Genomic DNA, 18,676 nt, shown 5'->3' on the forward strand with positions numbered 1-18,676 from the left:
ATAGTATTTCCCACTATGAAGTCACACTGTATACACTGAACAATTAATGACCAAAGAAAATGAGTTATTTCTCGCATGATGTCCTACAATTGTCGTACAGATACGACAGCTTTTGAGAGGATTTAGGATTTTCCGAGTAGTCATTAAAGGCACCGTGAACTATTTCTTCCTGCATTTGCTGTGGCTAAGGAAAGCCTCATGAGCAGACGTATTTGTGTACAGTTGACAGCGTTGATACGCACTTCGAGTTTAGGTAAGAAGTGTGTGCACCGCATGAGGGGAAAAAAGAAAAAAGAAGCTTCGTGTCTGCGGCTAGCATGTCAGTAAACAATGAATGACAACATGCCGCAGCCTGTTGAGAAGCTCGCCTTCTTGTTTGTCACCGTAACTGTGTCGATTCTCGCCACATTGTTCTGTTTGAACACGGAAGGTAAAGTGAGAGCATATTTTGCAACGTATTCTCATTTCCGTGTTACGGCTGTCTTTGTGTTGAATTCGCTGAACGTGTTCCGTTTTGTCGAAGTAATGACAGCTTAACGCCCATGTTGTTAGCTCGGATGACTGACGCGGTGGTCTTTAGGACCCCGCAGACACCGCGTAAACCCGGGTTGGACGCGAGCAGTCTCCCTCAGAGGACCGATCAGAGGTCAGTTTAGTAAATTGTCCGAAATGAGGTTTGCGATTGGGATTGGTTTGGACCGCTGGTCCTTGTTCAGTTTTGGTGAAACTTCCCAGCTTGTGCATTTTTGCGAACGACGTAAAGGGATAAACATGGCAATGTTTAGCTAGAACACTGAGACTCGACGTGCAAATGCTCCCTCGTTTCAACAATACATACGCGTTCACCATTTTAAGACACTCGAACGCTCGGATAGCGGTTTTTGCAGACGACAGGCAGGTCGAGAAGCAGGCCAGGCGTCCATCCCAACTCCTCGACGCTCGACTATGCTGCTCAACAACACAACGCGGGGCTTTCTGTGGTCGGACGCGGAGACGAGGACGTTGCTGAACATCTGGGGGGAGCAGGACGTTCAGGAGGCGCTGGACGGCAACTTCCGCAACAGCTTCGTCTACCGCGACGTGTCCCGGCGGCTGGCGGCGATGGGGTTCGAGCGCACGCCGGAGCAGTGCAGGGTGCGGATTAAGAGCCTCAAAAGACAATACTTGCTCGCCAAGGAGGGCAATCTGCGCAACAACAGGCAGTATCACAAGATCGCCAAGTTCTACGACACCATGGAGAGGATCCTGAGCAACCGGCCCGCCCTTGACCCCCAAGAGTTCATAGATGGCGGGCCGGGAGGGGAGGAGGCCGTGGACGGCTTGGATGAGGATGCGGATGATGCTCAGGATGTGTACTCCGAGAGTACTGGGGACTGCCCCTTCCCCGCAGAGACTGAAGTCAAGCTGGAGTACCCCAGTATTCCCATCCCCATCCCGGTTAAAGTCACAGTGGGCAATAACAGTAAGTACACACGCACGGATTGTTATGCAACAATGCTTATTGTTTTGTGCGCGCGTGTCAAACGTACTCCATATTTAATATGCAGGATGGTGGCATGAGTCGAATGCATACTATATGACGGGATGCAGGACAGATTAACTCGGTTGGTCCGGGTCCACGCAAACCGTTCCGGATTTGTTTGGATTGAAAAACAAAATGGACAGAATTAATCCGCCGCAGTCGCCGTTATAAAACCTTGATGAACTGTACGGGCTGGAGACTTGCATTAAACCGGAGATTCCCGACCAGTGTGCCGTTCGAGATCTGTAGGTGTGCTATGGGAAACCATCCAACCCATTTCACGGATTTATTCCCTCCAAATAATGTATCTTTGTTCCGCTTTCTATGCCAGCGACATATAGTGACAAACAGAACAATGGCATGCTCTTCCACTATGTAACGTGTGTATCCACAGTTGAAATAAATCAACTTTTTCACCATATTCTAATTCATTGACATGAACCTGTAGATGGCGAGCCGGTCCACCTGAGGCTAGCGCTAGTTAGTGGACGACCACTCTGACTGGCTACTCCGCCATCAAAACTCTGGGATTGCTACAGCCGTATTGTAATCAAAATGTCTCGCGTCCCCTTCAGGTTCATCGGAAAGACCTCCCAACAGCAGCCAGTTGGCAGCGAACTGCTCCGCCTCCACACCCAAGCAGAGGCGGCGGCGGCGTGCTAACTTCCCCATGGAGAGGCTAATGGAGCAGTTCCTGAAGCAGAGCTCGCAGGCCGAGGACAACTTCTACCGCATGGAGGAACGCCGCTTGCAGGCGGAGGACAACCGACGGGAGGCGGAGCACGCCAGGGAGCTGCACATGCTCCAGATGCTCGGGCAGATGTTCTCCAACATCTCCTCCGCCAGGCCGGGCTCGGCGGCGGCGCCCCCTCCACACTCCAAGACCGCCGTGCCCACCCACACCCCCGTGTTCTCCCAACCCTTGCCGTCGTTTACACGCCGACAGCCCTCGCCCCCGACAGACAGTTTGGCCAAGCAGGGTCAGCTGTTGAAGTCGGACCCTCATGCATTAGGTATTCGTGGAGGTGTCACCCGTGCAGTCAGCGGCATGTGGTGGAGCTGTTACTCAATGCGTCTCGAATGCGATGGTTACCTCCAGCAGGGTTTGGTCCTTGGTCTATATGTTCACAGATTCATGACTACAGGAAGTGTCCACAAAGTTTCTTTAGAAATGATAAATGATGACCCACTTAACACTTTGGGAACTAATGGTGCCCATATAGAGGTGTATAAAATGTGGCAATAAAAACCTTCAATACAAAAAAAAAAAAACCTTCTATAGCTAATATGTAACAGTCGACCAAAATTCAATTTCGATTCCTATTTCGATTTCTGGCACACAGTTTCATTTCTTTCTTTTTTTTAAATGCATAAATTGATGTATTTTTCATAAATACTGTATTTACATGAATTTATTTGTAATAATACATTGATCATTTGATACGTGTATTGTTGCAAGTTGAATAACTAACATATATTTGCTAAATTGTGAAAAGACTTTAGAGGCATCTTTTACAAATGAGCTGTTCTCGTTTGTATTTATTTGAGATTTTTATTGGCTAGAATTCAAACCAAACAGTGTTTAAACCTTGTTTTCTTTCTGCAGTGTTGGAACGCCGCTACAGCCTGGCGCCGCCATCCGACGGGGGCATGGAGGAGCACGTCCTGTCTCTAGTGAAGAAGATAGTCCCGCCGCTGTCCAGAAACAAGCACAAAGGACAAGATGGCCGAATCGGGATCATCGGCGGATGCCAAGAGTATGTGGCGCGCACGCCAGCTTTGGGTTTCACGTGGTATTGATCGCATTTGATTTCACCCTCTAACGCTTCCATCTTCACCTTCAAGCTACACCGGAGCGCCCTACTTTGCCGCCATCTCCGCATTGAAAGTGGTTAGGAAAACACGGCTCACTGTTTGTTTTTTGCTTTAAATTCAGTGTTGGAGCAAACGTCTTTATCTCGTCTCCAGGGTGCGGACTTGTCCCACGTGTTCTGCACCAAAGACGCCGCAGCTGTAATCAAATCCTACAGCCCTGAACTCATAGTTCACCCTGTCCTGTGAGTAGCCTATTTGTGTAAAATGATCATGCGAGCAGATGGCAGAAAACCTCCTGTATTCAGTTTCTGCGTAGGTTTGGTCACAGTTAAGAACGAAAATGATCCAGTGTCATCACTTATCTAAGCAGTATTTTGTCACATGACGTGTTGTCTGTCGTAAAAATACCAATAAATAGTGTACACTCGACTGATGGGGCGACAGATGTGCAGAGGGAGTGTTACTGAGTGGGTGGGCCGGGGAGGCGAGTCTTGTCAAATTCATAGTAAACACAGCTCACTTTGACGTTGCAGTTATATTTGGTGACTTGGGGAAGTTGTACAGCCAAGATTGGTTTCCTGCATACTGTCAATTCCATTTCCTGTACTGTAGTTATCAGCACATTTTCCTTCTGCCCTTATTGGTACCAAAAAAAAAAACCATAAAAGCCTCAGCAAAACGTACTCAGTGATACAATCCTTTAGATGCTGACTGAAATTAAGTCCTGATTGATGTCATGCACAACAATGAATGACCTCTGAATTTGTGCAATTCTGGATTCATTTCAATTATGTAACATTTGTACCAAGTGCATTTATCTGTATTTGCGCGTGTGTGTGTGTTTTCACCTTTAAAAGGGACAGTCCTAACGCAGTGGAGGAAATCGAAAAATGGCTCCCGAGACTGCACAGCCTTGTGGTGGGACCCGGTCTAGGGAGAGAGGACTTCTTATTAAAAACAGCTAAGGCACGTAATGTATATTTGCATACAATTAGCTAGAACATGGGCGTAAGAGCTCAGATGTTAGCATTTGATTTGATAGCAGGTGATTCTTTACATGCACGGGATTCCGTTACATAGGCTGGATTTACATGCGGTGGTTTAAGTGACACAATTATGATTTATTTAATTTTTTTGCGCTAAAGAGGAGGGGGGGGTGGGGGGGGGGGAAACGCATGGAATTGGATATGTTCTGATCAGAATCAGGCCTCTTTCAAATGTGGATAAAAGTGATGCGTATCAGATATCCACAAATGCGACTGCAGTGTAAAGGCACAGACAGGACAGACGCCATTAATGCGAGCTTGACTTCCTCGAAATACACCGATTGGTGACGCCTCTACAGCCGTATCTGCTCAAGTCACACAAAAAACTTCCACCGTATATATCTAAACTACAGCAAAAGCATAGACAATTTAAAATGATGTACATTTCCTATTAGAGACGTGTCCATCATTAAATAAGCTAAATCATCGCTAATGGTGGTGAGTGGATTAATGTGGCATTCAAATCAATGAGGAGAACATTTAATATTTGCATTATTTATGTATTATTGCAATTTTTACTTCTGTGTTGTCACTGCCTAGTGTTTACGGGGAGTCTCAGAAACGTTCCAAGACTGGTGTCACAGAAGATATATGTTCCAAATTCAACTTCAAGTACTCCCCTTCGAAGTAACCCCCCTGGGGTCGATCGCAATTTCACAGCATTCTCTGCCACACTTTCACGCACTTCTGGAAACATCTTAATGTTGTGCAATCCCTATGATGACCGCCTTGAGGTTGGGAAAGAGGAAAAAAAACTCACACAGAGCCAGGTCAGGTCAGTCGGGAGGTCGCTCCAGCACGGCGCTGTTCTTCCCGGTAGGGAACTGTGGGATGCTCAGGGCTTTAGGGACGAGCTGGTTGATCTTATGGCCTACATTAAAGGGGAAAACTTGGGGTTTGGTTTTGAAATACGTCTTTTGTGATACGCCTTATCCATAAATGAGGATGAATTTGCTCAATTTTTATGTTGATCAGACTGATTCAAAATAAGTCTTAACGGTAAGAGAGAGATTTTTGGGGGGCGAGGATATACCAATCATCTTCAAACCATCCCTTAATATAACTGGAAGCACAAGGTCATAGATGACCGCAAAGTATCCCACAGGTTATCATCGAGATTTCCCAATGCATTCCAAAAACACAAATAAAATGACAGGAAAAGCGTACAAGCCGCTGAAAACAAATGTCATAAAAATTCATTCAAGTTGAAGGAAATTAGTTTTTTATTCTGTTGTGTTCTAAACAAACAAACAAACAAACAAAACATGAACATCTACCCAATAAAACGGTCCTGTGTTCTCCTTCCTAAAAGTTGCAACAAATGTCTTCTCCAGTGTTTATTACACAGCTCGTGTCAAATTTTACACCCGCTTATATCCTAATGAGGACATTTAAAAGACGGTTTTGGGAAAAGACCTATCAGGACAATCAGTGCATGTTGTGTTCACCAACTACTGGACTGGCATGCATATTACAATGTTTTAAATCATTTTCGAAGGTCTGTTTTTACTCTGTCACGTGTCCACGAATCCTAAATCGAACGCATCGTTTACCTGTGTATTTCCACAAATAATGTATTCCTGATTTTCTCCCTCGTAGGAGGTGATAGAGAAGTCCAAAGCAAGAGATATTCCAATCGTAATCGATGCGGTGAGGATTTGTCCGGATCAAGTCTGTCTTGGGTTTACAAAATCATCGCGACTCACTGCTTGCTGGTCTTGGTTTGCCTCTAACAGGACGGCTTATGGCTGGTCACAAAGCAGCCGTCTGTTATTCAGGGCTACCAGAAGGGCATCGTCACGCCCAACTTCATGGAGTTCACGCGACTGTACGAGACGCTGGTGGGTGTCCTGCCAGGTGATCAATTCGAGTTTGTGTCAAAAAAGGAGGATTAAAAGCCTCCGTCTGTGTGTTGTCGTCCCAGCAACACAAGGCCGTGGACAGCGTCGATCACCGCAGTAGCGTCCTGCAGCTGAGCGAAACCTTGGGAAACGTCACCGTGTTGCTCAAAGGAGAGAAGGATCTCATTGCAGATGGCAGCACTGGTTTGTATTGAGCCTTCTGCTGGATGACTGTTTATTATGTCACCGACTGATACTATGATGTGTCACTTTTTCTTTTTTTTGCAGTGGTCGCGTGCAGTACAGAGGGCAGCGCAAGGAGATGTGGAGGACAAGGTGATCTTTTGTCTGGATCTGCTGGTGTACTGGCACACTGGGCCCACGCCGCCTCTCAAGCGGGACTGATCACAGGGTGGGTACGCCATAAACCCGAGAGGACACATTGCTGCTTATACGCATTCAATATTTATGAGGCTCTACTCAACCTGATATAAGTACATACACTCGGCACAACATTGGTCTATCCGATAAAATAGCTAAAAAATGACGCCCTTTTAAATATAACAATGCCGTTTTTATTGACGTGATCATAGAAGTATTAATTTAACAATATATACTGTACATCCAATTAAAAAAAAATATAAATCATACATTCGCATCTCAATTTTGAACCCTCAATTAATCTGACATGAATCTTGGGGAATTTGGAGTATATATGGAACGTCACTGCATCATACTGAGTGGTGTCTATCCATCCATTTTCTACCGCTTATCCGAGGTTGGGTCGCGGGGGCAGTAGCTTTAGCAGGGACGCCCAGACTTCCCTCTCCCCAGCCACTTCATCCAGCTCTTCCGGGGGGATCCTGAGGCGTTCCCAGGCCAACCGAGAGACGTAGTCTCTCCAGCGTGTCCTGGGTCGTCCCCGGGGTTTCCTCCCGGTGGGACGTGCCCGGAACACCTCACCGGGGTGGCTTCCGAATCAGATGCCCCAGCCACCTCATCTGGCTCCTCTCGATGTGGAGGAGCAGCGGCTCTACTCTGAGATCTTCCCGGATGACCGAGTTTCTCACCCTATCTCTCACGGAGAGCCCAGACACCCTGCGGAGGAAACTCATTTCGGCCGCTTGTATCCGGGATCTTGTTCTTTCGGTCACGACCCACAGCTCGTGACCATAGGTGAGTGTAGGAACGTAGATCGAGCGCTAAATCGAGAGCTTCGCCTTTCGGCTTAGCTCCTTCTTCACCACAACGGACCGATACAAAGTCCCCATCACTGCAGACGCTGCACCGATCCGCCTGTTGATCTCCCGTTCCATTCTTCCCTCACTCGTGAACAAGACCAGAGAAGAAGGGTCTCAGAGTAGAGCCGCTCCTCCTCCACATCGAGAGGAGCCAGAAGAGGTGGCTGGGGTATCTGATTCGGATGCCTCCCGGACGCCTCTCCCCGGTGAGGTGTTCCGGGCACGTCCCACAGGGAGGAGACCCCGGGTACGACCCAGGACACGCTGGAGAGACTACGTCTCTCGGTTGGCCTGGGGACGCCTCAGGATCCCCCTGAAGAGCTGGATGAAGTGGCTGGGGAGAGGGAAGTCTGGGCGTCCCTGCTAAAGCTACTTCCCTCGCGACCCGACCTCGGATAAGCGACAGAAAATGGATGGATGGACACAAGTGGAAGAAATATATATACATTAAAAAAAAAAGTCTTAACTAATGGTAAATGACCAAGGTATATTGTTAGGCGTTTGTGAGTCGAGTTACAAATGCACATTTCCCGTTTTAACATTGGCACACGTTTAAAAAAGATGTCAATTTACCACTGTAAAACATAAAAATGAAATTGTCCAAGTGAGTGTGTGGGTATGTCGACGAATGGGACATACTTTCCTGTGTATGTTCTTGTTCTTTTAGCTCCCCTTACTGAGGTTGAACCGAGAAAAAAACTAAATTTGATCATTTGATGAACTGATCTTGTTGTGCAATTCAACACGGCAAACTACAAAGTTATTCTATGAAGATACATTAAATCAATAGAGCATTGTGAACTTTTGTAAAGGTGGAATTTGATTGAGGTCTTTTATTGGATCTCATTCGATTGTAAGAGTAAACCTAATGTTTTATTTGTTGTTTTTAAGCAATTGTGCGATATTGCCAAGTCCATCATTGTCGTCTTACCGCAGTGTGAACCCGTCGGTGGTGGCAGCGATGGGGGCCTCTTCGCTCACCAGACAGTGCAACAGACAAGCCTTCCAGCGACACGGCAGGTCCACCACCACCTCAGACATGATCCTCGAGATTGGCCCAGTCTTCAAAAATCTATTTGAAAGATGAAAACCAACATTATACATACAAAAAAAAAAAAACACCATGTGTTCGATTCTTCATTCTGTGCTCCCCGTTATTACTTTCAGTCAAGTGTTTTAATGAGTGGGTGGGGTTTAGTGAAAAAATAAAAAGTGCCCAAAGCCTGAGGATGTGTGGACTATACCTTAGTGTATGTAAACATAAGCATCTCTCAAACGCTTTGAGGTTTTTCCCAGTCTTCCCAGACCATCAAAGTGATGGAGAAAAAATATGAATGTAGCTGGAATTGATGTATTTTATTTTTATTTTTTTTTATGACAAAAATAAAAATACGACTTTGTGTGAGTCACTTTGCTTGAAACAATTTATGTACTGGACTATAAAAAGAAAAGAAGACACCCCATGTTCGCCGCCAGGTAGCAGCGGTGACTAACGCGGGTAAATTGTTGGACCACTGGCCCACATTTAGGCCTTATTGTTTTAGTTCAAGTTGTAATACATATTTTATGATGACACAATTAAACGGAATGGTTTTCGAAAAGACGGAGTGTCGATGGCAGCTTGAGGCGTTCCACGCATGCGCACCTCCGAGCTAACGGTTAGCATTAGCCGCTCCAGTCGCGGAATCGCTGCTCGACCGATGTCGTTAACATAAAGCTCTTTTTTTTTAAATTTTTTTTTTTTTTTTTTTAATGCAACGACAAGAGCACAGAATTGACTGGAAAAGTGCGAATATATGTATACGCACGGGTAAGCAGGTCTTTAATTAGCTTAGCCGGGGAACAGAAATTGAATGTTTGTTTTGCAGTGATAAAGCGACACGCTAGCAACAAATAGTGACCGAGAAAAACACACATTTTTAGGGTTAGTGGTAGCAATGTTTGTGAAAAAAAACTATAGATGTAGTTTTGACGATTTTTGCGTTAAGCGCACAAAATATTTATTATTATTTTTGTTACTCCCGTTTGATTTTACTCCAACGTTTGACCGGCTCACGAAACTTGGGTAAGCAAACTGCTACAAGTTCAACATGTTTAAAGTGTACAATGCCCGGACGACTTGTAAGACTTCAACCCGGTTGCCAGGGATAACTTTTGAGTCGTCAAATGAACAGTTGATGGAGTTTGCGTGAACTCGCCGAAGCGGGCTAGCTGCCCCATTATTAGTCAATACGCTAATTACTACACACCCACACATCACTACTCTACGTTGTAATACTCAAAGTCAACAATGTATATTCTCTTTTAATCGACGTCAAGTCTCTCATTAACACCAAGTGTGGTTTGTGTGCTCCGTTAACGTAAACCCAACTCGTTTTCAATCGCCGGGAAACCATCTAACCTGCTAGCCTTGCTAGCCTTACGTCAGCCTCGCTTTCTTGCGTTGGTTCGACGGGGGGGGGCGGGGGGGGGGACAACACTTTGCGGTTACATCCAAATTTACTCAGTAGTACCACCTACAACCTATTTATTGCCATTACAACCGTCTTGGATGTGAATTGTACGCGGCGAAAGCGATGGTATTCGCCATGTTGCCATCACCTGGACACGATATGGAGTACAGTGAATGAACGCGTCACTTGGCCCCACCCCTTTTGACGTTTTGATTGACTTTTGTAGATCAGCATTTGGCATAACCCACGCTGGAGTCTCCTTCGGGAAAACAAGCAAAATAATGCATACCACTTATATAGCACTTTTCGAGGAAATCCAAGATGCTTTACAATTGCACGCATTATTCATTCATTCCTCAGTCACACCCTGGTAGTGGCCGAGTTTAAAAAAAAAAAAAAAAAAAAGTACTACATTACAGCAGGTATTTGTATGAAAATCAAATTCTTCTCGCCACTTTTACTTCCAGGTGCAGGCGTGTGTAATAAGAAGAGTGGAGGCACAATGTTGAACGCCACGAATGGCGACCCTGGTCATGTTGTTGTCAATTATGTGGAAGAGTACTTGGACCTGGTGGAGTCACTCCCCTTTGATTTGCAGAGGAGTGTGTCCCTCATGAAGGAAATTGATGCCAGATATCAAGGTAAAAATGCAGTTTATTCACCGAATTCAACTTTAAACTATCTGTTTTTGTCATATACATAACATTAATCCACTGATTCTGTGATTTAAAATATGAACTTGGACGATGACAGGACACAAAGATTCAGAACGTTACGGATGATTAGTGGAGGGATTTAAAGACCACCGCCATGGACAAGCAGCAGTTACATAGACTTGTATTCCACTTTGACGATATTGTCGTCTTTCTGTCAGACGTTCTGAAGGAGCTCGAGGATGCGTACGAGCGGTATCACAAGGAATCGGATTCACCTCAGAGGCGCAAGCTGCAGGTGTCCATCCAGAGGGCGCTGATCCGCAGTCAGGAGCTCGGAGATGAGAAGATTCAGATTGCTGGACAAATGGTTAGTACGTTACTATGAACGGACTACCAATTAAGGCTGGGCGATTTAGCAATTTGACTAGAATTTGCCAGGATGATTATTTTTTTTCTCATTTTATTTTAATTTTTTTTTTTTTTTATTGTGGCTTCTGTAAGTCAAAGCGCATCCGCACAGATGTCCACTGCTTACACCAACAACATATCTGTAAAGAAAAAAATATATTGAATATTGATGACAATATTGTTGCCACTATGTTTTTTTTCTATAGGGAGGGATGAATTAAAATAAGAAATTAAATTTTTGTGAAAAGAAAAAAATGATTTTAAGGCCATTTTATCACCCAGCCCCAATTAACATATTCATAGAGCACATGAACTCAAAATACCTTTTTGATGAGGTCAACAAATATTCATTCCAGGTGGAGCTGGTGGAGAACCGAACTCGACAGTTAGATTGGCATTCCGCACTCCTCGTCTCCTCCCAAGAAGCGCCAGAGAGTCACATCGCCACGCCAGCATCCTTGGTGACTGCAGCAGCGTCCATGATCTCGTCGTCCTCGTCTTCGTCCACCGCCACGCCGAGTAAAACGAGCCACCATGACAAGAAGCGCGACGAGGTCACGCCGAGCTCGGCGGGAGGAGACAAAGCCGGCGGCAAGCGCTCCAGGCGGCAGAAGAACGGCGAGAGCAGGGAGAGCTACGGCGCCCTGGACGCCGCAGAGGACGTCGGTGCCGGGGCATCCCGGGAGAAGAGGGCCAAGACCTCATCTAAGAAGAAGAAGAGGTCCAAGGGAAAGTCTGAGCGGGAGGTGTCGCCGCCGGACCTGCCCATTGACCCCGACGAGCCCACGTACTGCCTGTGCGAGCAGGTTTCGTACGGCGAGATGATCGGCTGCGACAATGACGAGTGTCCCATCGAGTGGTTCCACTTCTCCTGCGTGGGCCTCCATCACAAGCCCAAAGGCAAGTGGTACTGCCCAAAGTGTCGCGGCGAGAATGAGAAGACCATGGACAAAGCCTTGGAGAGGGCCAAGAAGGAACGGGCGTACAACAGGTAGCCACCCCTGGCCCTCCAAGAACACTTCGACAATTTTAGCATTATTATTACCACTAGCTTTTGTCTGTGTTATTGCTGGATAGTTCTGTAAATAGTTATTTTTCTAAGACTGCCTCCTACTTGTCCGGACATTGTTCTGAAGCAGGGGTGGGGAACCTGTTTTATTTGACCTCTTGAGGGCCATCCAAAATTGAGGGTTCTGTGAAACAGTGGTTAGCAGGTCTGCTTCACAGTTCTGAGGTGCAGGGATGGAATCTGTGCTGTGGCCTTCCAGTGTGGAGTTTGCGTCATGTGTTTCAAAAACATGCACATTAGGCTTATTGAAGACTCTAAATTGTCTATAGGTGTGAATGTGAGCGTAAATGGTTGTCTATCTATATATGCCCTGTGATTGGCTGACGGCCAGTCCAGGGTGTACCATGCCTCTTGCCAAAAGTTAGCTGGAATTGACTCCAGCTCACCTGCGACCTGAGGATAAACAGTTATAGCAAATGGATGGATGATGCAATGACCTCACAAGTGTTATTATGAGCATTTATGAGGTCAATATTTTTATAACAGTTGTTTTGAGGTTTTATTTGTTTCTATAATGGCGGATAAAATGCTCTCGCAGGTTCCCCACCCTTGCACAATGTGCATGTTACTAAGCGGACGTCCTACACTTTCATCTAGTTTCCACGTGCATGCAGCATCTCCCATTCAAGTGTGTGCAGTTAACAAATAAATCACTCTTTTAAAAAACATGGGTATTGTTTTAATAAGCTTTTAAATGGTATTTAGTATGCAGTGGTGCTTTGGTGAAGCTTGTCAAACTCCAATTAGACACACAAGTATAAAATAAACCAAACTAATTTACATTGTAAGTTATTCAGCCAAGAAACCTTTGAAAAGTGACTAGCTTGTGGCAGGCACCTGACTATTCAGCGACTAGTGTGAGAAACTAACGTAGCAGTCTTCATATTCACTCTGCTCCTGCTCTCTCCTCTAAACTGCACCCCCCCCCCCCCCCCCCAAAAAAAAAAAATAATCATCAATGCACAACACCAGTCATAACCAGATGGAAACAGGAAGTGGAACCAACCAAAATAAGCAGTGGCACTTCTGATCAGTCAAGCCTATGACTACTGGTGATCATCTCCATCATGGCGCATAAACATTCAGCAATGCTAGACAACAATACTTGGGACAGCGCTGGAGTCTTTCTGCTGACATCACGTGTTACATGTGTACAACATTAAAGGCATTTTTTTTTTTTCAAGCTTTATGTAGTACCTGAAGCAACCATCCATTTTCTAAAGCACTTGTCCTCATTCCTGTCGCGGGTGACTCGGAGCTGATCCCCTCTGACTTGGACCAAAGAGGTACACCCAGGACTGGTCGTCAGTCAATCGCACGGCACGTAGACATCCTTTCGCACTCTCTTATGTGCAATTTAGAGTCTTCAATCAACCCAACACGCATGTTTTGGGAATGGCGGAAGAAGCCGGAGAGAACGTTCACACAGCAAAATCCTTTGATGCTGGCTAAAATAAGCATGAGAGAGGTCACGCATTTTGTAAGCATTTCAGACATTTTTCAGAATTCAACATTTTATGCTTTCCACTGTAGCTATATTACTGAAGTGTAACATCCATCCATCCTCTATAGCGCTTGTCTTTATTATGGTTCTGGATGAGTTGGAGTCATCCCAAGTGACTTTTGTAACTGCGGGGCAGACAACTACCCCACCGTGCTGCTCCACAAGTGTAACATGACGCCTCTTAATTGTGGTCATTTTGAAACATTACGCAATGGAGCAATGGATTGGTGAAGCAAATGCAAGTCTAAATTTCGGCACTGAAACAACTGTACCAGAAGGTCATTGTGTGTCTCTTTTAGGTCAACTCTGAAACACTGCAAGCGCAGTAATTTTGCCTATACGTTTCATTTCTGTACAAGTGCTGGGAAAAAATGACATGGAGACAAACCAGTGCAAAATCTGTACATGTATTCAGATGCAGGTTTCTTATGTACATCAGTATTGAAGAGGGACGAGGTAAGGTTTGCTCATTGTGTTATGCATGCAACAAACGGTTCACAGCACAACGGCAGAGATAGCGTCACAATGTTGGGAGCCCACGACGGCAAACTTCTCGGTGAAAAATGACGTGATTGGCGAAGCACCCGGGACCTTAAACGTGATCTAAGTAAGACGGTGGCCCACAAACAAGGCAAGGTTCAGCACAGATGCTGCTGGGAAAGTGGCCGACAATAGTGGATAGAGAAACCAATTCCCTCTTGGCAGGCGAGAAAAAATTTAATTCCACGAAGGGACGTCGAAGGTAAAGTGCATAAAATGTTAACAATAAAAAACGAAAGGTGAGAGGAGATAAAGAGGGTTCTCCATGCTAGCGTTCGGCGCACACCGTCAACCAGGTCAACTGTCTCGCCAGCTTCGTTCTACGATGGCGGAAACTCTCTTCTCGTACTCGCGCTTGTTCTCCTGGTACAGCTGAGCCGCCTGGCTGTTGGCCGGACTGTTGGGGTTGGGCTCATCCAGCAAAGACTGGAGGACAAACAACATCGACAGCCAATTTATTTGTTTGACTTTAAATGTGTCAACCATCCTTCATCCAGAGAACGTCGCATATCTACTCTTTACCTGGATGGACGTAAGAATAGAAGACACATCATAAGTGGGGCTCCATCGATTTTGGAGGATGTCCAAACAAATACTACCATCTGCATAGACTGTAGAAGGTGGGGGAGAAATCATTGATGTATTAAATATAACTTCAATTGTTTCCTCAAATACAGACAAGGAGTATTAATGAGGGACACAGTGAAAAGATTAAAAAGTCATGTTATGAGAATTAAATTGTATTATTAAAAACATAATTTCTTCTTCTCGCGAGATTAATATTTTTCTAGAAAAAAAGCTATAATTGAGAGTAAGTCTTCAGTTTAAAAAAATTAAATAAAATAGTCAAATTTAAGAAAAATGTCCAAGATGGGAACTTTCATTTTGTTATAAAACCAAGTCTTGTTTTGCTACAAAAACATAATTAGGCAAGTATTATGTTCTGAGTAAAAGTCAATTCTATAACATTTAAATAATATTTTCTGTGGGAAAAAACATGCAAAATAAAAATAAAGTTTAAAATAGTTTTTATTTTAAAAATCTAAGTTGTAATGTTAGGAAATTAAAGTCATACTTTTTCTAGACAAGAAAAGTCGTCATTTGAGAATTAAGTAATGTTACAGGAATACATTCTTACATTTTTTTTAAAAAAGGACAAGAATCAAGTCATATGTTCAAAAGTTAGATGAAAATAGTCGTTTTTTTTTTTTTTTAGAAAGAAGTAATGTGAGAATAAATAAAGACGATAGACTGTAGTCACTGACATATATTACATAGATAAGTACAATAAATAAATACATAAATAAACCTCTGGTCCCATGATTGAACAAACAAAGAGTCCATGTATTCTTTCTCAGGAACAAACGTTTACAAAATGAAAACACCGCCAACTCTTCTTAAATACATTTATGATCGCAAAATGTTATTATTTTTGAAAGAATTTACACGTTCAAAGTCAACATTTTCTTGAAATATCCCCTTAATGTGATGATACTACTTTTTTGTGTAAAATTAGTACTGTATTCTCCTAAAATTACACATTTTCCCATTTATTCTTTTAAAATTACTCTGTTTTCTCTAAAATTTTCTCTTATTATTACAACTTTATTCTTGTGAAATTATGAAGTTTATTTGTATTTTTTTCAAAAATATGAAAGCTTTATTCTCATAATAGTGGATTTTATTCTTGTAATATATCTATTTTGGTAAGACTAAGCCGTGATTCTTGCAGCTTTATGTTTTGTTTTGTTTTGGTTTTTCTTGGCATGGTGCTAATATTGTGTACAATTATGTGCACGACTCCACCTAGCAGGGCAACTACATTCTTACCATTAGGATGAAACATCTTTGACACAAATCGCACTGTAGGAGGTTTGTTAGGGTATTCTTCTGTGAACTCGACAATTAGTTTAAATGTGCCTGTGAGCAGAAACATAATGATTTTGTCATGTGTATTAGTCATTTATTACACCAGCTCTCATCCATCAGTCATAGGCAAGGAAATTAAAAGACCTACCATCTTCAAATGGAGTTCCTTCAGGGCTGAAACAAAAGATAATTGTGCATTAACAATTTCATTATTTTAGGCTTAAAAGACAATTAACGTACTACATTGGTGCCGTGACTCGCGAGTGCAGTTTGTCGCTGTTGCTTTATGTTGCGAGCTTCAGATACCCCACCGCTCGAGGGACTTGAGAGGGGGGGGGGGGGGTCAAATGCCGCAATTAAGGTACGGTAATGCTCCTGCATGTGGGCAAGGAGAGCCACAGTCGCTGATGCACTTTCAGTTGTCTGGTGAACAGGACAAACAGCCAAACACACAAATGCAAAATGAAAATACCTGCAAGGAGCTGCTATAGGCCACAGCTCATGCCCAGATGCTGACCCGCGGACTAAACGCGTGTTAACCGGCCAACTAGCTGACTCCTACTCCTGATGTTACTGACTAGGCCACTCGACTTAAAAGGCAGACATCGAACACACAAATACTACAGTCATTACACTTTATAAAACCAGTTTATTTCATTATATTCTCTAGTAATATGCTTTGTTTTTTATACAACACAGGGCTATACTTCATAAAAAAAACATGTACCACAAAATCTTTTTTTTTTTTTTTTTTTTTATGACGACACAAAAGAATACCGTAGCAACTTAGCTGCAGTAATAGTATTTTTTTGCAGATAAAGAATATGTATTGTTATATTGTCTGTCGATAAATGTCGCTGCACTGCTTGTGTTCAAAAATCAGTTGGGTAAAAGGGTATAATGACTGCGACGTTTATGCTCGTTTGGTTAGCCCGTCTATGGCGTTCTGTATCGTGTTTTAGCATTAAGCTAGTGGATTTTTATAAGTCATGTGGTTGGGTTGAATACAGAAGGTGCAAGTCTCTCTCTTTTGTTTAGTTTTACAATAAACATCAACTGGGAACAGCAATACACAGCTTGAAGCAACCAGCACAATCTGCTGCTTGTGAAATTTGCTGCCACCAAGTCATAACTCAGTTTTACTCGCAAGGCAGGAAAAAAATTAAATAATAATGACCAGCCGATAGCTCAAAATCTTACAAAACAGGGGGGTGGGGGGGGGGATGTGCAAGGCAGGTCACTCGTAAGTCGAGGAACCACTGGATGAGTAAATTGAGTGACACACTTGGTCACAGAACGAATTGAACTTGTAAATCAAGGTACCACTGTATTCGGTACATTAGGGCTTACCCAAAAATGACTGCATTCCACACCATGATGTTGTTTTCTGATGGGGCTCCACTGACACCAGCTGGGGGGTCCTCTTGTAGCCTGTACAACCGAATAACAAGAACAATTGAGCCTTTTTGATGGCTAGTGATAATTGAGTGGTAGCTGTCGTGATAAATTCATGTACTTAACTGCTGTACATACTTAATAACACTAACTTTACGAGATACTTTATAACTTGCTCCCAAAGACAAAGTAAAAGGTGGACACCGACAAAGTGTTTCCTGACAGCTTCCGCCATTGCTCTGTTGTTTACTTACTAAAGAGTTCACAAAGAAAGTATACATCGACGACAAAATTGGCATAAAAAAAAAAAAAAAAAGTTTTTTTTTTTTTTTTTTTAACTTGTCAAACAATACATGAGCACAATTGCTTTCCACTGGCTAAATATTAGCTCGTTCGAAACTTGGGTACACGCAGGCGGCTAACGTACTGGATGTATTCTCTAATTGCTAGCCTGTTAGCAAACGTGACATTTAATATACTTTTCACATACATATTATCTTTAAGTTTATAATATATATATATATATATATATATACCCCGGTTCTTTGGGTTTCGACCTCGCTCGGCTCTACCATGTTAGCCGCTTTAGACAAATCATTACGGGCGACACGCAAGCAAGCAACTCACCGTTTAAAATCTCTCATGAGTCTTCTTCTCGCCGGTGTGGACATGGTCCAACTGTTGCGAATGGCCTCAAATTGTATTATATTTGGTGTTGTGGTGAGAACGTTTTTTTATTATTATTATTTCTGCCGTTAATGTTTATCTAATAACATCCTCGTGGAACCGCCTCCAAATTCTCGTTCTGATAATCCGGTCTGGTTAGCCCAGCCCCTTTAAATAGAAGATACCATGTGTGAATGAATAGAGGTGGGTATACTACTAAATGACACATAACGGCCATATATATTGTACTAAAATTACATAAATAGAGGAATTATCTTGTTGCAGTCAATGTTTTAGTCTGTTATCATATATCTAACCTACAAATAAACCTCAGCAGGTAATTTTCCTTGACTAAATGACACTTTCCCCGCTTTGTAGAAGTGGTAGCGTCCAACGAGCCACAGTGACGTTGTGATTGTGCAGCGCTGTGACGGTGAAGGTCGGGCCTGGTGTGGCAGGTGACTGCCAACTAACTGGCCTCCTCTCGCCGGCTCGGAGCACCGGCCCGGCGGGGGCCAAACACGTGAGCCCGGAGTGTGCTAGCCCCATCCGCTCGATTTAAAGACACAGTCTGCTGGGCGAACGCGCATGCGCCGAGCTGCCTACATACGAGCCGAACAAGAGCCAAGTAGACGATTTAACACTGGAAGA

General features: G+C 43.8%; 3 protein-coding genes across 7 annotated transcripts; 2 read left to right on the forward strand and 1 right to left on the reverse strand.

Moving 5' to 3' along the window:
• Positions 1-62: 62 nt before the first annotated feature.
• On the forward strand, positions 63-8,865 carry naxd (NAD(P)HX dehydratase). Of its 3 annotated transcripts, XM_061792054.1 has the most exons (11): positions 640-1,462; positions 2,098-2,535; positions 3,129-3,279; positions 3,368-3,413; positions 3,491-3,579; positions 4,195-4,303; positions 5,983-6,033; positions 6,120-6,224; positions 6,308-6,428; positions 6,513-6,636; positions 8,402-8,865. In XM_061792054.1, the coding sequence occupies exons 1-11, from the start codon at positions 946-948 to the stop codon at positions 8,550-8,552; spliced, it is 1,902 nt and encodes a 633-aa protein (XP_061648038.1). In that variant the 5' UTR covers positions 640-945; the 3' UTR covers positions 8,553-8,865. The 3 variants fall into 3 exon arrangements, with proteins under 3 accessions (XP_061648040.1, XP_061648039.1, XP_061648038.1); XM_061792056.1 differs by lacking the exons at positions 640-1,462; positions 2,098-2,535 and adding an exon at positions 63-253; XM_061792055.1 differs by lacking the exons at positions 640-1,462; positions 2,098-2,535 and adding an exon at positions 184-430.
• A 204-nt stretch (positions 8,866-9,069) lies between these two features.
• ing1 (inhibitor of growth family, member 1) lies at positions 9,070-12,175 on the forward strand. Of its 2 annotated transcripts, none has more exons than XM_061792057.1 (4): positions 9,070-9,275; positions 10,386-10,559; positions 10,793-10,941; positions 11,339-12,175. In XM_061792057.1, the coding sequence occupies exons 1-4, from the start codon at positions 9,218-9,220 to the stop codon at positions 11,975-11,977; spliced, it is 1,020 nt and encodes a 339-aa protein (XP_061648041.1). In that variant the 5' UTR covers positions 9,070-9,217; the 3' UTR covers positions 11,978-12,175. The 2 variants fall into 2 exon arrangements, with proteins under 2 accessions (XP_061648041.1, XP_061648042.1); XM_061792058.1 differs by lacking the exon at positions 9,070-9,275 and adding an exon at positions 9,284-9,530.
• A 1,768-nt stretch (positions 12,176-13,943) lies between these two features.
• Positions 13,944-18,182, reverse strand: ube2al (ubiquitin conjugating enzyme E2 A, like). Of its 2 annotated transcripts, XM_061792061.1 has the most exons (6): positions 17,987-18,178; positions 17,315-17,395; positions 16,113-16,138; positions 15,926-16,015; positions 14,618-14,706; positions 13,944-14,521 (listed from the first exon to the last, which is right to left on the reverse strand). In XM_061792061.1, exons 1-6 carry the CDS (start codon positions 18,028-18,030, stop codon positions 14,393-14,395), a joined length of 459 nt encoding a protein of 152 aa, XP_061648045.1. In that variant the 5' UTR covers positions 18,031-18,178; the 3' UTR covers positions 13,944-14,392. The 2 variants fall into 2 exon arrangements, with proteins under 2 accessions (XP_061648045.1, XP_061648046.1); XM_061792062.1 differs by lacking the exon at positions 15,926-16,015 and having other exon boundaries at positions 17,987-18,182.
• Positions 18,183-18,676: the final 494 nt, after the last annotated feature.

Source organism: Phyllopteryx taeniolatus, chromosome 12 (genome assembly GCF_024500385.1).
Source record: "Phyllopteryx taeniolatus isolate TA_2022b chromosome 12, UOR_Ptae_1.2, whole genome shotgun sequence".
NCBI lineage: Eukaryota > Metazoa > Chordata > Actinopteri > Syngnathiformes > Syngnathidae > Phyllopteryx > Phyllopteryx taeniolatus.

Bases quoted from the DNA above. Each gene is read 5' to 3' on its own strand.
- naxd (XM_061792054.1), top strand. From the start codon at position 946: ATGCTGCTCAACAACACAACGCGGGGCTTTCTGTGGTCGGACGCGGAG. The intron at 3,280-3,367 runs GTATGTGGCGCG...TTCACCTTCAAG, and splicing joins ATCATCGGCGGATGCCAAGA to CTACACCGGAGCGCCCTACT. The intron at 6,225-6,307 runs GTGGGTGTCCTG...TTGTCGTCCCAG, and splicing joins CGCGACTGTACGAGACGCTG to CAACACAAGGCCGTGGACAG.
- ing1 (XM_061792057.1), top strand. From the start codon at position 9,218: ATGCAACGACAAGAGCACAGAATTGACTGGAAAAGTGCGAATATATGT. The intron at 9,276-10,385 runs GTAAGCAGGTCT...TTTTACTTCCAG, and splicing joins GAATATATGTATACGCACGG to GTGCAGGCGTGTGTAATAAG. The intron at 10,942-11,338 runs GTTAGTACGTTA...TATTCATTCCAG, and splicing joins TTCAGATTGCTGGACAAATG to GTGGAGCTGGTGGAGAACCG.
- ube2al (XM_061792061.1), bottom strand. From the start codon at position 18,030: ATGTCCACACCGGCGAGAAGAAGACTCATGAGAGATTTTAAACG. The intron at 16,139-17,314 runs GTAAGCCCTAAT...CTTTTGTTTCAG, and splicing joins TGGAATGCAGTCATTTTTGG to CCCTGAAGGAACTCCATTTG. The intron at 14,522-14,617 runs GTAAAGAGTAGA...TTTGTCCTCCAG, and splicing joins CTATTCTTACGTCCATCCAG to TCTTTGCTGGATGAGCCCAA.